This window comes from Schistocerca americana, chromosome 3 (assembly GCF_021461395.2).
Source record: "Schistocerca americana isolate TAMUIC-IGC-003095 chromosome 3, iqSchAmer2.1, whole genome shotgun sequence".
NCBI lineage: Eukaryota > Metazoa > Arthropoda > Insecta > Orthoptera > Acrididae > Schistocerca > Schistocerca americana.
The window spans coordinates 971,280,133-971,297,100 of record NC_060121.1 but is presented as its reverse complement, the minus strand read 5'-3'; the positions used below and the strand labels follow the sequence as shown (position 1 = coordinate 971,297,100).

The window sequence follows — 16,968 nt, the reverse complement described above, 5'->3', positions numbered from 1 at the left end:
TGCCTTTCTTTGAACTTTTTCAATGTACTCTGTCAGTCCTATCTGGTAAGGATCCCACACTGCACAGCAGTATTCTAAATGAGCACGGACAAGTGTAGGGTAGTAGTGTAGGCAGTCTCCTTAGTAGGTCTGTTACATTTTCTAAGCATCCTGCCAATAAAGCGCAGTCTTTGGTTAGCCATCCCCACAACATTTTCTATGTGTTCCTTCCAATTTAAGTTGTTCATAATTGTAATATCTAGGTATTTAGTTGAATTTACAGCTTTTAGATAAGACTGATTTATCGTGTAACCGAAGTTTAACAAGTTCCTTTTAGCACTCATGTGAATGACCTCACACTTTTCATTATTTAGGGTCAACTGTCACTTTTCGCACCATTCAGATATCTTTCCTAAATCGTGTTGCAGTTTGATTTGATCTTCTGATAACTTTATTAGTTGATAATCGACAGCGTTATCTGCAAACAACCGAAGACAGCTGCTCAGATTATCTCCCACATCGTTTATATAGGCAAGGAAAAGCAAAGGGCCTATAACATTACCTTGGAGAATCTCAAATCACTTCTGTTCTACTCGGTGACTTTCCGTCAGTTACTACAAACTGTGACCTCTCTGACAGGAAATCACAAATCCAGTCACATAACTGAGATGATATTCCATAAGCATGCAATTTCACTATGAGCCGCATGTGTGGTACAGTGTCAAAAGCCTTCCGGAAATCCAGAAATACGGAATCGATCTGAAATCCCTAGTCAATAGCACTCAATACTTCATGTGAATAAAGAGCTAGTTGTGTTTCACAGGAACGATGTTTTCTAAACCCATGTCGACTGTGTGTCGATTTTCTTCGAGGTAATTCATAATGTTCGAACACGATATATGTTCCAAAATCCTGCTGCGTATCGACATTAACGATATGGGCCTGTAATTTAGTGGATTACTCCTACTATCTTTCTTGAATATTGGTGTGACCTGTGCAACTTTCCAGTCTTTGGGTACGGATCTTTTGTTGAGCGAACGGATGTATATGATTGTTAAGTGTGGAGCTAATGCATCAGTATATTCTGAAGGGAACCTAATTGGTATACAGTTTGGACCAGAAAACTTGCTTTTATTAGGTGATTTAAGTTGCTTCACTACTCTGAGGATATTTACTTCTACGTTACTCATGTTGGCAGCTGTTCTAGATTCGAATTCTGGATTATTTACTTCATCTTCTTTTGTGAAAGCATTTCGGAAGGATGTATTTAGTAACTCTGCTTTGGCAGTACTGTCTTCGATAGTATCTCCATTGCTATTGCACAGAGAAGGCATTGATTGTTTCTTGCTGCTAACATACTTCACATATGACCAGACTCTCTTTGGATTTTCTGCGAGGTTGCGAGACAAAGTTTCATCGTGGAGACTGTTATAGGCATCTTGCATTGATGTCTGCACTAAATTTTGAGCGTCTGTAAAAGATCACCAATATTGGGGATTTTGCGTCTGTTTAAATTTGACATGTTTGTTTCATTGTTTCTGCAACAGTGTTCTAACCAGTTTTGTGTACCAAGGAGGATCAGCTCCGTCGTTTGTTAATTTATTTGGTATAAATCTCTCAATTGTTGCCGATACTATTTTTTTGAATTTAAGCCACATCTGGTCTACACTTATATTATTAATTTGGAATGAGTGGAGATTGTCTCTCAGGAAAGCATCAAGTGAATTTTTATCTGGTTTTTTGAAAAGGTATATTTTTCGAGGATTTGAGGATTACAATATTCAGTCTCGCTATGACAACCTATGTTCACTAATCCCTGAATTGGTTCTGATGTTTGTTATTAACTCAGGATTATTTGTTGCTAATAGGTCAAGTGTGTTTTCACAACTGTTTACTATTCACATGGGCTCATGAACTAACTGCTTAAAATAATTTTCAGAGAATGAGTTTAGCACAATTTCGAATGATATTTTATGCGTACTTCAGCAATTAAACATGCATTTTCGCGAACATATCGAAGGTAAATTAAAGTCACCACCAACTATTATTGTATGATTCAGGCACATGTTTGAAATCAAACTCAAGTTTTCTTTGAATCTTTCAGCAACTGTATCACCTGAATTGGGAGGTTGGTAAAAGGATCGAATTATTATTTTATTCCAGTTACCAACAATGACCTCTGCCCATACTAACTCAAAGGAAGTATCTACTTTAATTTCGCGACAAGATAAACTATTCTGACAGCAACAAACACGCCACCGCTAACCATGTTTAGCCTATACTTTTGGAACACTGTAGGTTCTTCGCAAAAATTTCAGCTGCGCTTATATCCGGCTTTAGCCAGCTTTCAGTGCCTATAACGATTTGAGCATCAGTGCTTCTACTAGCGATTGAAGCTCTGGTACTTTCCCAACACAGCTATGACAATTTACAACTGTTATACTAATGGTTCCTGTACCTATGCTCTTCCTGTGTTCAGCCTGCACCCTTTGTGACTGAAGCCCTTCTTGTGTTTTCCCGAGACCCTCTAACATAAAAACCTGCCCAGTGCATGCCACACAGCCCCTGCTACCCGTGTAGCCGCCTCCTGAGTATAGTGAACACCTGACCTATTCAGCGGAACCCGAAACCCAACTACCCTTTGGCACAAGTCGAGGAATCTGCAGCCTACACGGTCGTAGAACCACCTGAGCCTCTGATTCAGACCATCCACTCGGCTCTGTACCAGAGGTCCGCAATCAGTCCTGTCGACTATGCTGCAAGTGGTCAGCTCTGCTTTCATCTTGCAAGCGAGACTGGCAGCCTTTACCCCTTCAGTTAGCCGCTCGAAACCAGAGAGAATCTCTTTTGATCCAAACTGACACACATCATCGGTACTGACGTAAGCAACCACCTACAGTTGGCTGCACCCTGTGTTCTTCATGGCATCCGGGAGGACCCTTTCCACATCTGGAATGACTCCACCCGATATGCACAGGAATGCACATTGGTTTTCTTACTCTTCTTGGCAGCCAAGTCCCTAAGGGGCTCCATAAAGTGCCTAATATTGGAGCTCCCAACTACCAATAATCCCACCCTCTGTGATTGTCGAATCTTGCAGGCTGAGTGGTTTCCTCTGAAACAGGACAGGCGACAGCATCTGGCTCAGTGACAGTGTCAGCCACAGACAGCACCTGGAACCTGTTTGTTAGACAAACCAGGGAGGCCTTACGTTCGGCCACCTGGGAAGTCTTTCGCCGCCTGCTTTGCCCCGGGGTGACCTCTCAATCGACCACAGGTGAGGGAGTCAGCCTCAGTGCAAGCAGTAACTGGGTTGGCCAACGGTGAGGACCGATCAGAGGACTCTGATGTGCTGGACGTCTGTTGGATCCCCACAGCCGGCCCACAGCGGTGGTGCCCATCCACTGCAGCCCCAAGCTGTGTAACCAAAGCCATCACAGCCTGAAACTGAGAGCGAAGTGTCACCATCTTGGCTTGCATCCGTACACAACAATTGCAGTCCCTGTCCATACTAAAGACCGTGGAAAACTAAACTATGCAGATAAACGGACTATCGGTACGTGCTGCGCAACTCTACTGTAGACCCTGACGAATACACACAAACTGTGCCTAGTAATACGCAGATATTCAAAACCCTAACTACCAAAGCACTCAGGTGAAACTAAATAATTTCCCCCTGATTATGTCACAAAAAACGCGGGGACTGTGGCTATTAGATATTGAATTTACATGCAGAAACTCAAGAAACTAAACTATTAAAACACACAGATGATATAATAAAAATCGCTCCTGGTTAGGAACTTGTAAATCTCACAAAAGCGGTTACTTCCCTGTAGCTGCGTCTGTCTCGGTCAGCTACTACTGCCACTGTGGTGGAGCCTTTGTCTGGATTGGTTACATTCACGACACTGCTCACTTCCTTAATTATTTTTCCACAGTTCCCATCTCACTTCCACTAAACTCCTTGTTGATCACTGTGAATGTGACATCTTTATACACCATCATCAGCCATGCCCATAGCCTTGCAGCCAAGGAACACTACCATTCTTAGCAAACCTATACCTCCTTCCTAGTCCTGAGGCAACGACATAAAAATCAACAAATACTTCACTTTCGAAGGCAAAATCTATAAACAAATCTGTGGTACTGCCGCAGTACCTGCATGACGTTGTCCTAGGCAACTTATGTATGGGCTACATGGAAGAATCCTTCCTATCCAGCAATACCTAAAACACCTCATCTGGTTCAGATTCATTGATGACTTTTTTATGGTCTGGACTCATAGCAAGCACATCCTTTAATCCTTCCTTCGTAACCTCAACACCTATTTCAGAAATTTGTTTCACCTGGTCCTTAATTCAATGAGCCACCTTCATAAATGTTGATCTCCACCTCTCAGATGACTCCAGAAATATGCCCGATAGTATGCAGTGCACCAACCACCAACAGTACCTCCACTTGATGGATATATCCCATTCCAGGTCAAAAAGTCTCTTCCTTAAAGCCTTGTCACAAGCAGACACGGCCTCTACAGTGGAAAGCAGGTGTTGGCAAAATATATCAAAAACCTTACCAAAACCTTTATTGACAGACAATATCCTATCCATCTCATCCATAAACAAATCTTCCATGCAACTTCCTCCTCTAACACCAGTGGAACCTGTTAACCAGCCACCAACCAACACTCCCCTGATCAACTAGTATCAACCAGTACTTGAAAAGCTCAGCCATATCTTCCACTAGGATTTCAACTACTACTCATGATGCCCTGAGATGAGGGATTACCTACCCAAAATTCTACTCACTTAACCCAAAGTAGTGTTCTGCAGCCCATCCAACCTACAGGACATCCTTGTCCATCTCTCTACCGCAGTACAGTCACAGGCATTTACTACCCAATAAAAACAGGGCCATGTGCGAAGACAGCCATGCTGTGTATCAGCTGTGCTGCAATTACTGTAAAGTATGCTATGTGGGCAAAAAAAGTAACCACCTGTCTACTAACATTAATGGTCCCCAAACTGTGGCAAACTGCATTTGTAAAACATGCTGTGTACCATAACACAAATAATTTCAACACCTGCTTCACTATGTTGACCATTTGGATACTCTCTTCCAGCACAAGTTTCTCTGAGCTACGCAGGTGAGAGTACTCTCTAAAATATATCCTGTGTCTCGCAATCCCCCTGGCCTGAATCTCCACTGCCTCAACTTAACTTTTCCCTTCTCTCTTCTGTCCCTACTACTCCTTCTCCATACAGTTCATGTACTGCCTTCTCCCCCCCCCACACACACACAAACACACACCATGCAGGCATTCTCTCACTCACCTCTCTGTTTCCCTTTTCTTCTCCAGCTTCCTTCTCTCCTCCCTTCCCCGCAATCACTCCCCCTCCACTCCTCCCTCTGTATCTTATAAATGCTCTACCTTCTACTCCTTTCATCTTGTTGTACAGCTGCTGAGGCACCTGTTGTAAGACAAGACTCACACTATCCCACTACCCCCTCCTTGCCTTTAGGACATTCTCAAGCAATTTTGTGGTTCTGTGCAAAATAGAATATATTATCTGCTAGAATAAAAACTTAATGATGTGAATGTGAACATATTCTAAATACGTTTGCCTGTAATAGATAGCTATACCTTACTTACTGAAATATTAGTATCTTTAAATTTGCGTTCTCTTTTCATTTTCGTACTCTCTTGTCTTGCTGGTTCGACAGTTTGACATTTACAAAGGTATTATTAATATGTTTACATTCACATCATTACATTTCTATTTGTAAAGGTAATATAACAAATTATCTTTTGTACAGCACCACAAAATCACTCGAGAAAGACCTAGAAGACTGAAACTAGTAGCGAACAAATGAAAATTAATACAGCAAAGCAGAAGATGTCGTCTTCATTTATTTTGTTGTATTTGACAAATCCCGTCTTTGACTATACAATTCATTGCCAGACAATACCTTTGCCTCTTTAGGTTAAGCTATATAGAAGTCTTAACCTAAATTTTACCAAACACTCAGGTCAAATATAATAGTAGTTACATTCCTATAACTAGAAAGTGAGATCCTTTCTTATTTATCTTATTTTATTTCATTGAATTTTCATCTATTAGTACTATTTGTGTGAAGGACATTATTGCAAATGTAAATCGCAGTATAGCAAACTCACTCTGTACTAAGTTCATCTGTATTATGTTATAAGACGAGTGTCAGCTTTTGTGTTGAGCGCAGAGATTTTTCAGAATTCTCTTTGCAACTCGAGGTTCCGATACATAACAACAGGATGAATTTTTTCTAGAAGTAAGGAAGTGTGGGACACTTCACTTTCAAACATTCCACATTTCACAGAGTGCATTGTATACTTGGCCTTGAAGCTACTAAAAATGCTAAATTTCATTGATTGACAATGACTGAAACATATTCAGGAAAAAACTAAAGAAGATTGAGGCCAAGAGGCCTATGCAAATGTGGGAGAGGCCAGGAGGGTTACGCAAATGTAGGATATACTGCAGAGAGAGTTTCCACCTGCACAATTCAGATAAGTTGGTGTTGGTGGAAAGGAATCATATGGTACAGGCTGTAAAGCAGTCACTGAAATGAAGAAATTGTCTTGGGCGGCATGCTCAGCAATGGGGTGGTCCAGCTGTTTCTTGACCAAAGTTTGTTGGTGGCCATTCATGAGGACAGACAGCTCGTTGGTTGCCATGCCCACATCAAATGCAGCACAGCCCTGCCTTTTATGGGATAGGTGATGCTTGTGACTGGACTGGAGTACCTGTAGGTGGTGGTGGGAGGATGTATGGGACAGGTCTTGTGTGTAAGTCTATTACAGGGATATGGGCCATGAGGAAAGGGGTTGGGAGCAGGAGTTGTGTAGGGATGGACGAGGATATTGTGTAAGTTTGGTAGCCACTGGAATACCACTGCAGGAATGGGGAAGAATAGTGGGTAGGACATTCCTCATTTCAGGACCCGACGAGAGGTAGTTGAAACCTTGGTGGAGAATATGATTTGGTAGCTTGTCCTCAGTGGTACTCAGTCACAAGGGGAATGCTCCTCTGTGGCCAGATGGTGAGACTTTGGGAGGTGGTGGGTGACTGGAGAGATAAGATATGGGAGATTCCAGATGTATCTAAAGTTAAAGTTCCCGTTTCAAAATGATGTAGAAAGAGAATCACTGCACAGAATGACATCAAATTTGATCAGCATATTATTGAAGCAGGGGAGGAAACAGTGCTGGAACAAAAACAGATCTAGCAAAAAACTGATCAATAGATGGTGCTGTAAGTGTCAGGATAAGCACAGCACCAGTTGCGCAGAACACAGCTGTTTCTCAGCTTGCATCCAAGGTGCCCGTCATGACAGTCTACATTATTGCTCATACGCTGCAGGTGGAGAAAATGATTACAAAATTCAAAAATACACGTTATTTTGAAGAGCAATGTGGCGGAGGGAGAAAAGCAGTTGATCAAATGTCAGTCAAAAGCATGGCAACAGCACTGCAGGAGGGGTCGAGCATGGGCGTGCAAATATGCAGTGCATGGGGATTTGCCTGAATGTTGGAAATGTCTGCGAGCATGAAACATAAAATCATACGAAACATTCTGCATTGCTATCCATACAAAGTCACCCATGTTCAGGAGTTACTTCCTGCTGACCTTCCAGCAAGATGTTGGTTCGATCTGGAATTTCTTGCTCACATGGATGTGGACAACAATGGACATGGAATGTTCTTTAGACAGGCAAAGGCAATTTCCATCTCCAAGGACATCACCATATGGGTGATGTAAAATCTGCAAGCACATCAACTGATACCACTTCATTCTGCAAATATGACTCTGTGATGTCGGTTGACGGCATTGTTTATCGTACGGCCATATTTTTTCGAGGAAATGAATCTGCAGGTCCTGTTGGCTGTACCATCACTGGTATACACTATGAGAGTCTTTTGTGCACCAATGTCAGCCTAACTCTTCAGGAGCATGGATATGTGGGTAGGATGATTTTTATACAAGAGGGCGTTCCTCACCACAATGCACAGCCCATGAAGCGACTGCTGCAAAGGTGTTTTGGAAATGCTAGAATTATCAGCCACATTTCCCTATAGCCTGGCTTCCAGATCACTTGATCTTAATCTGTGTGACTTCTGGCACTGGGATTATCTGAAAGATGATGTGTTCAGTGCTCTAATTATGAATGTAACTGAATTGAAGGCACCCACTGCACAATGTGACCCCTGAGACCCTCGGATCTGCTGTGGAACATGCTCTTCTCAGTTTCAATTTGTGGCCGAAAATGGTGGACAAGATATTGAAAATGTCTCGTATCAGTCTCACAACAGTTACAAACAGATGTCATTATGCTTTTTATGTGATTTTTGCCCCAGGACAATTAAAAACCAATGTAATTTTGTTTTTTATATTGTTTTTGGCTCCACGGCAATTAAAAGCCAATATAATTTTGCTTTTTGTGCGAATTTTTGCCTCAAGACAATTAGAAACCGATTTTTCCCATCTGATGTGACACGACCTTGCTGTGGTGGACAGGTTTACCTAAATAACAGTGCCACCACTGTCGACTGTCAAACTTGTCCAATCATGCACAATGAACGGTACGGATGGTGTAATGTGCATATCAAACCACAACGACAGTATTGTGATTCAAATGTCACTTGTAGCCAACCTCATTTCAGTTAAGAAGCTTACAGTGCTATCTATTGGTAAGATTTTTGTTAAATTTTTTTGTTCCATGATGATTCCCCTGTCGATAATATGATGTTCAAATTTGACATTACTCTGAGCAGAGCTTCTCTTTCTACAGCATTTTGAAACTGGAACTTTGATTGTGGACCCCCTGTATATTAGCAAGCTGACATTTTCTCAAAAGTTTCTTCTTAAATTTTGGTGTGCACACACTTGGTACTGTCTTGCTCAGACAATCTCACATGCAGGTTTGATCTCTTTCTTGGTGGATTTTGGTTTTTTGTCTAGTGTGAAAAATTCACCACCTCTGTTTACCATTTGCCTATCCTTTCACAATACATTCAGATATTCTTCACATATCTCACTGCAATCTATTTCCAGTTTTAATCAGCATTCTGTACCTACCATTATGTGAGCTCCACAGCTATTAGAAATGCTTCAAACCCTGGCATTTTGTTGCGAAAGCTTCAGCAGTTAATCACTAGGATTTTAATACTCTCGTCAATATGAGGTACTACTTCAGACCTTACAGCAACACTCTGTACTTCCTAAAGCTGTCATTATATGTCCTGGACAGATAGTCACCTAATATAAAAAATCCTCATGTGTTCCCCACACTGCTACTTGGGTGCTAGACACTGATGTGTAGAATAGTAACTATGTACTATAGCCTAGAAACATGTATGTACTTTTCTGGAAGTGGAAGAATTGGTGACAGTCACAATTCAAGCCGGTACAGACTGTTTTTCCCCATTGCCAACCTTGGGTAGGAAACAACACAGTGTGCCATAGCTATTTTGTGTTGTAGTTTGCATTGTCGGCACAATGTTGATTCCAATGTGATGTGTGCCGACTGATAATGAGCTGGGGCTTGTTCTCCCTACACCTCTTTTCTCCCTCCATGAGCCCATGTGCTAAGCGAAAATTGCATGCTAATGATCCCAGCATTCCCCACAAAAAGTGAAAAGTTATATAGTGTGTGTATTAGGTACTCATGAACCAATCTAAACCTGTTACTGCATTGTCATTCGTAGATTTAAGTGAATGAGTCCAGGGCTATACATTTGTATTCTCCATTACAGCTGTCAGTAAATATATATAACTTTACAAATGAATATCAACATATATAAATAAGTGCAGTACCCAAAAATATTCTGACTGCTTCAAACAGCAAACTGATCAATTATCGTTTACATTGAACCTCTGCATCTGTGTAACAGCAACAAAGCAAAACAAATTCATGGAAAACTGAGGATAGAACAATATTATGAATATGAGGATATATCATTCCTCACCAAGTGAAGGAAGCATTGAGCAGTGAACATCACATGTGTGTTAAATCTGACAAAGGACTGTGCCCAAAAGCTTCACAGTTATTGTAATTTTCTATGGGCCAGTTTATTGCTCAGCTCCCATTCTATTTGGTGAGTAATGAGCAATCACCATATACAATTCTTTAACAGCAGTCGTAAATGTTATTTTAAGTATACACACCCTGCCTTTGTCATCTTTAGATTTTCCTGCCTTGCGTTCACGGCTGCGGTCTTCTCCACCACTTCCTGATGACTTGCCCGAAGTACCACTTGAGTTACCAGGTATTGGCGTTATTGTGATCGAACTCTGCAGTGAAGAAGTAGGAACTGGTGCAGGTGCCGGAACAATAGGAATTATCTCAATACCAGGACGCCGTTCCAGGCCCATGCCTGTAAGCACGGAGTTGAGGCTTGGCCCACCTGCCCCAGTTACGGACACAGAAGAGGGCACTGATGAAGGGACAGCTGTGATACTCACGGAAGGTGGTACCAGGGATTTGCTTTCTGATGCTTCTAGAATTACAGGCTGTGGTGATGCCTGGAAATAATGTACATGAGACAGTGACTGGTGAGGTGAACTGACTATTCAGTAGTAGTAGCACAGTTAACTCAAAATAAAAAGAAATAAAATGTTACAGCAAAAGATGATTAAGCATTTTGATATTAACTTGCAATAAAAACCTGTAATTAAAAAAATCGCCCTTAAAATACCTATCAGTTGTGTCCCCATATATATATATATATATATATATATATATATATATATATATATATATATATAATATGTGCACCTGCTATTTATAAAAATTGCAACATAATGAAGGAATTATCAGAAATGAATTAAATTTAGAGCATAACTGACCTACATTGAAGCAAACAAATCATTAAATGTACTAGGTAATAAAAAATGTGCTGTGTAATAAAACAATATAACATGCAAAAAAAGTTATTTTTCTGCTAATATGAACCTCTACAAGTTGTGTTTCATCAAATAAGTTGTTTCACGTGCTGGACAATCATCAAGAGCGAGTTATCAACAGAAGCACATCCTCCACATACAAAATGTGCAACTTGAAAGGCGAATGGACAAGTAAAAGATCAGTTTTATGTTGTGCAGGGAAATTGTTTGAACAGCAACACGCTCTTAAGCAAGTCATGCTGGAAAATGTCTCTAGAGTATCCCCAATGACACTGGTATTATAGCCCAGTCAATGAAGACCAAAAAAAAGGTTGAATAGCAGACAAAATTTCTGTAATCGCAAATTTTTGTACTGTGGTAGGGGGGAGGGCCATGAACAACATACTAAAAATCCCAACAAGGGGGTGTGAGTGTTTGGTGTGGGGGGCAGTGAGTTGAATGTCACTTTTTTTACGTTTTTCTGGAATAACTCGAAACCTGCAGCTTCTAGTGAAAATGTTTACCAGTACAAAATGAGATTACATTAAACTGCCCATAAATAGGTTCTTTTGTCTTTTTTCTCTAGGCCTAACAGTTTCTGCATTGCACTGCATCGAAAAATTGCAGATTATTAAACATAGAGATTTAATAGCATAAAATTAATGGTTCCCTCCTTCATCGGGCTCAAAAATGGTTCAAATGGCTCTGAGCACTACGGGACTTAACATCTGAGGTCATCAGTCCCCTAGAACTTAGAACTACTTAAATCTAACTAACCTAAGGACATCACACACATCCATGCCCGAGGAAGGATTTGAACCTGCAACCTCAGCGGTCGCGCGGTTCCAGAGTGAAGCGCCTAGAACCGCTCGGCCACACCGGCCGGCCTTCATCAGTCTCCTAACTGAAGAGTGAGCAGGTGAGTTCTCACTTTCCCTACCCAACATGTTACAAGAAGCAACTACACAGTATTTCACAAAGTTATACTGTCACTTCTGAAGCTTGCCTTACAAATCACTGGTGAGACAGTGTGTAGACACACCGGGAGAGCTGGAGGGGGGAGTTTCAAAAAGTGTTTTAACACCACATGGAATACAGATATGAATTACTACCAATACTAACGCAAGAAACAATATGTACAGATTCTATGTAAGTCCCTTGGACACTGTTCTACACTGATGGCAGGTAAATTGATTCTCAAAGATCCTGTATGGCAGTAATTGTGTTCTTCCAGGAAGAGCAAATTCTCACAGCGTTAGTGCTGCTCAGTTTTCAGTTTACACAGATTATATATTCCCAGCAATTCCTGTCCAGTTACTCTTGCGCAAGTAGGCAAATTAACTCACTGAGCTCATGTTTAAATAGTAAAGTTATTTTCATTTTATTTAGTGGGTACTTATCTGCAGTTGTTAAGTGAGCTTTAATGTAAAATACATTCCTATAAACAATGGCTAAAAAGTGTGTAATTAGCAAGTGTCATGTTGTCAGTGATGTATGTTTTGTTGATGGGAAAGGGATTGAACTGGTGTATTTGGGACCTTCCTGCTGCATATCACTGACATAACTGTGTTACTGTTAAATCTCTTCCATTCAGAAACTGCTGGCACTGTTAGTATGGGGTGCACTGAGTGGACCCACATACCGTATCTCCACAGAATATCTTGCAACGTGGGTGTGAATATGTCTGATGGAATGGAACTGATTGTGTTCAAGTCTAGAACAGTAACCTGCTGTAATGCATTGCTTGACTTGTGTTAAATATCTGAAGTTCTATAACACCTAGGTAATCTACTTATGTTGCAGATGGAGTCAAAGTGAGCCTCTGGGTCTCTTTCGGTGTTCAAAGGGCTGGGGCTGGAGCGATGCATTTGATGCCCTTCATACATTAAAAAGTGTTCCATCCACTGGTAGTGGACGCAATGAAATTGATATTGTTGAATACACATTGACAGCATGTTCCACATGGGCTCTTCAGTGTGGTAGACAGTTAAGCTGTTGAGCTCTTTTACGTAACAACACTGTTAACAACAAACAAGTACAAACTTAATAAACTGAAAGTAACTCCACTATATAAACATGAGCTCAGTAAAGGTATTTTGTATACTCACAAAAGAGAACCGACAAAGAAATGCTGGGAACATACAGTCTGTCTGTATGCTGAAAAGCAAACACACTGTGCAGAACTTGCCTTCCCTGGAAGAACTCCGTAACTGCTGCACAGGATGACTAAGAATCGACTTTGACTTCCCCTCTAGCAGTGTTGAACAGTTTGCAGAGTTTAAGCTAATTCTCTGCAAATGGGTTTCTTGTTTCATTATTATCTATCATAACTGTATTCCACATAGTGTTAATACATTTTCTGGGAAATAAACACCACCCTAGGCATGTCTGCGCACTGCTTTGCCAGCGATTCGTAAGGCACACTGCGAAAGACCGGTATAAATTTGTGGAACACCCTGTAGTTGCTTATCATGACGTAGTGGGATAGAAAAGATGAGGAATCACCTTCGGTCTTCAGTTTGTAGACCCACGAAGGAGCGAACTGCACCACCACAATCCTGCTATCTACCTTTCCTTACGCTTCTACCACCCTCCTCTCTCCCATCACCACACTGTTACACATTCAGAACACAATGTATCCCATAATATAGTTCTACTGCACTTCAATGTGATACATACATTTAATATTTGTTCTTAACCCACTTCACTCAACATTAAACACTAATTTTATACCAATAAAACATTATTTTTAATAACCCGGAACTTTTCCGTCCTCTGTCAAGTGAAGACAATTAGCCTCAGAGAAAAAGATGATTTGACTTTTCTGTAGGAAATTTAATGTAGTTTAATTTTAGATTGTGGAATATTTTTGTTAAGCCATATTTTTCAAGTTATTCAAGAAAAACTTGAAACAGTAACCTTTAAACAGCCCTCCACCAACCACACTCAGACTCCTGTCGGTCAGGATATTTTGTAAATTGTGCATGGCACTCCCTTCTACCACAGTACAAAAATGTGTGACTAGATGAATTCTTTCACTTACTTTTCTTTCGTTGGTTGGACTATTATTGGCTTGAGGACTGAAGTGCAGGAAAGAACTGGGAGGGAGATAGTACTGAGGAAGAGGGGGAATGTGGAGAGAAGGGAATTAATACGGATTGAATAAAATGGTGGCTTAGAAACAGCAGTGGATGTTGGTATGGGACAGGAGACTGGGGACAGTAGGATTGCAGCATCGAAGGACGAATTCAGAGAAGCTGGTACTGGAGAGTAGGAGAGGAGGTATCCACATACATAGGTTGTGAAGCACCCATTAATGACCTACAGAAAAAAGTCTAAATTTCGAGCAACTCACAATTGTGCACTCCAGGGTGATAAAGCTGTTGATAATTCAGAAAAAGTTATTTAGAGTTGTTGTCTCTGTCGACAGCCTGCAGATGATAGTATTCAATGCAGGAGGATCATTAAAGCGCAGCAAGGTGCCAAAGTTTAATTGAAAAAAATTAAATCAATACAATGTGGCCGTAAGTATATGCACTCCAACCCACACCACATAATGTGCTTTGTGACACCACACTGCCATGAATCCATGGGTGTACAGATGTGTCAGACTCACAGAAGTATAAAAAGGAAAATGCTAAGAGACAAATGGGCTGCCCAGCATCTATCTTCACGGAGTGCACCTCCCATTATTACCAGCAGAAAAACATAAACATAGCTTTCAGAATCCCATGTTCCTTCTTCAGGGAGGAAAGGGAATTGGTTGGCAGCCACACAGAACTTTACCTAGGAGGGAACCATGACCTTGTATGAAGAAAAAGAGAGCAAAGAAAAGAATAATGCATCAGAGAGAATGTGAGATCAAAGGTAATACACTGCCAGAAAAAAAAAGCTACACCCTCAAGAACAAGGCCATTTTACTGACAGGTAGTTCATCAATGTAGAAATATAATAATAAATTCAGACCAAATGAAACATACATCACAGTAAAGGGTGCCAAAACAGTTGCATCAGTACACGGTATACCCCATCTAGCGGCAACTTACCTATTATATTTTCACATGCAAATGATCGTAAGGGTGCTGAATGGCCTCCTGTGATAGATTGTCCTAAGCACCTTGCTCCTTTTATTGTAATTCAGTAATGATTGTTGCACCTTCTGGAAAATGAGAAAATGAGCAAGTTCCTGCTTCACCATATCCCATACATGATGAACTGGTGACAGATCTGGTGATCTTGCTCACCAAGACAGTTGGTTTACACCACAAAGAGCATGTTCCCTACCAGCAGCCTTATGTGGATGTGCACTGTCCTGCTGAGAAAGTGCAACACATTCTGTTGAAGAAATGGCAGAAGCATGGGGATAACACCTTTAGCAATGTAGCGGGCACTGGTTGCTTTACCCTTCAAAAACACCAAATGTGACCGCAAGTTGTAACTGAAGGTTCCCTACACCATGAAGGTTGGGACTGGATCTGTGTAGCACGGACAAATACACTCTGGAATATGCCACTCACCAGGTCTCCACTTACTCGCGTCTGTCTTATCACTCAGATACAGACAGTACCTACTCTCATCACTGAAGACAACATAGTACCATCCCAGTGTCATGGTGTCAGTGGCAGCCTAGCCAGAGCCACATGGGACCTTAGTCCTGTTGCAAGTAGAAAGTGGTTATTGGTAACACATCGGGAGCAACATGTAGCCAGGTTTCTTCTCTGGATAATGTTCGACCAGCCACTGCTGCTCTCACAAAGCGCTGATCTTGATGTGTGTCTGTACTATGTGGACATCCAGAACATGGCTCACAGCTGCGGAATGTTCCGTATACCACTGCTGAAAACAGTGACACACCACTGATATCTAGTACCCAACATGTGCAGCAACTTGTCAATTTCTCCATCCAGTTTGCCGCTGGTCCTTAATGCAACCCTATTCAAATAGTAGAAATTGTTTAACAGGTGTTCATATTCATTGGAGGGGCACAGGTGTATCCTAGAATGAATGTTGTTCATCTCTAAACTCAACTCAGTTGCCGAGTCAAAAGAGAGAGAGAATAGACAGACCTCCAGAGCACCTCCGATCGCTGATGATCGTGAGACGTAGTATACTTGGATGCCACCGAACACATTCCTTGAGGGTGTTTTATTTCTTTCTGATAGTGTACATTAGTGATCACAATGACAATTTCTCCTCAGAAATGATAGGAGAGAGATATACAGTGAGAAGTAATGAAATACTGAAACACAGAAGCTCCACTTCCTTCACACAAAATATTCATTTTATCACGAGCTTATCTACTATCCCTAGAAAAACTAGATCATATTGGGATACTCACAGAATAACTTGCAGATTTACGGTGCACAAATTGACACTTTAGCCATACTTCCCATAAGATAACTTATACTTACATATTGTTGCTACTTAACTTGGCTATTGAACAGGTACAACACATTAAGTTTGCTACACACTGTATTATGCCTGATATCAGACAACTGTTGTCTTAATAGGATCTGCTGCCACAGTGATAAATATCAAAACAGATGTACCTGTTCTCACCAGCACACCTGTGATTCTTTTCACTGTGTTATTAACTTAAATCCCACAAACCCTTTTCTATCAATCCTTTATATTACTGATCAATTTTTGACAATATAATGTAATTGGATGGATAAAAAATCTACTCACCAAGCAGCAGCAGAACACACATATAAAAAATGTTATAACTAGTCAAGCTTTCAGAGCCAGTTGCTGCTCCTTCAGGCAGAATGGCTGAAGAGGAAGGAAGAAGGAAAAGGACTGGAGAGGTCTAAGAAAAGGGATAGATTTTGGAAGAGTCACACTGAACAACAGGTCAGGAGACTTACCAGACGGGATTGGAAAATCTGGGAGCTTAACGGTGGAGAACAAGGAAATATGCAAAACAGAGATTACTGCTAAAACATTGTGTACAAGTTAACAAGAGTGAGAAGTTAAGTGAATTGTACGTAACAGAGGTGAAAGGGAACAGCAAAAAATAGATAGGTAGAAAACTAAAACAGAGTGAAGAAAGGAGTAGTTACTGTGAAGA

General features: G+C 41.0%; 1 protein-coding gene across 1 annotated transcript in view; it reads right to left on the bottom strand.

Annotated features, from left to right (window-relative positions):
• The window catches only part of LOC124605251 (mediator of RNA polymerase II transcription subunit 1-like), a 206,499-nt gene that overhangs the window by 38,519 nt on the left and 151,012 nt on the right, over window positions 1–16,968 (bottom strand). The window contains exon 11 of the mRNA XM_047136808.1: window positions 10,182–10,538. Coding sequence (XP_046992764.1) covers window positions 10,182–10,538 — 357 coding nt within the window. The remainder of the gene's footprint in view (window positions 1–10,181; window positions 10,539–16,968) is intronic.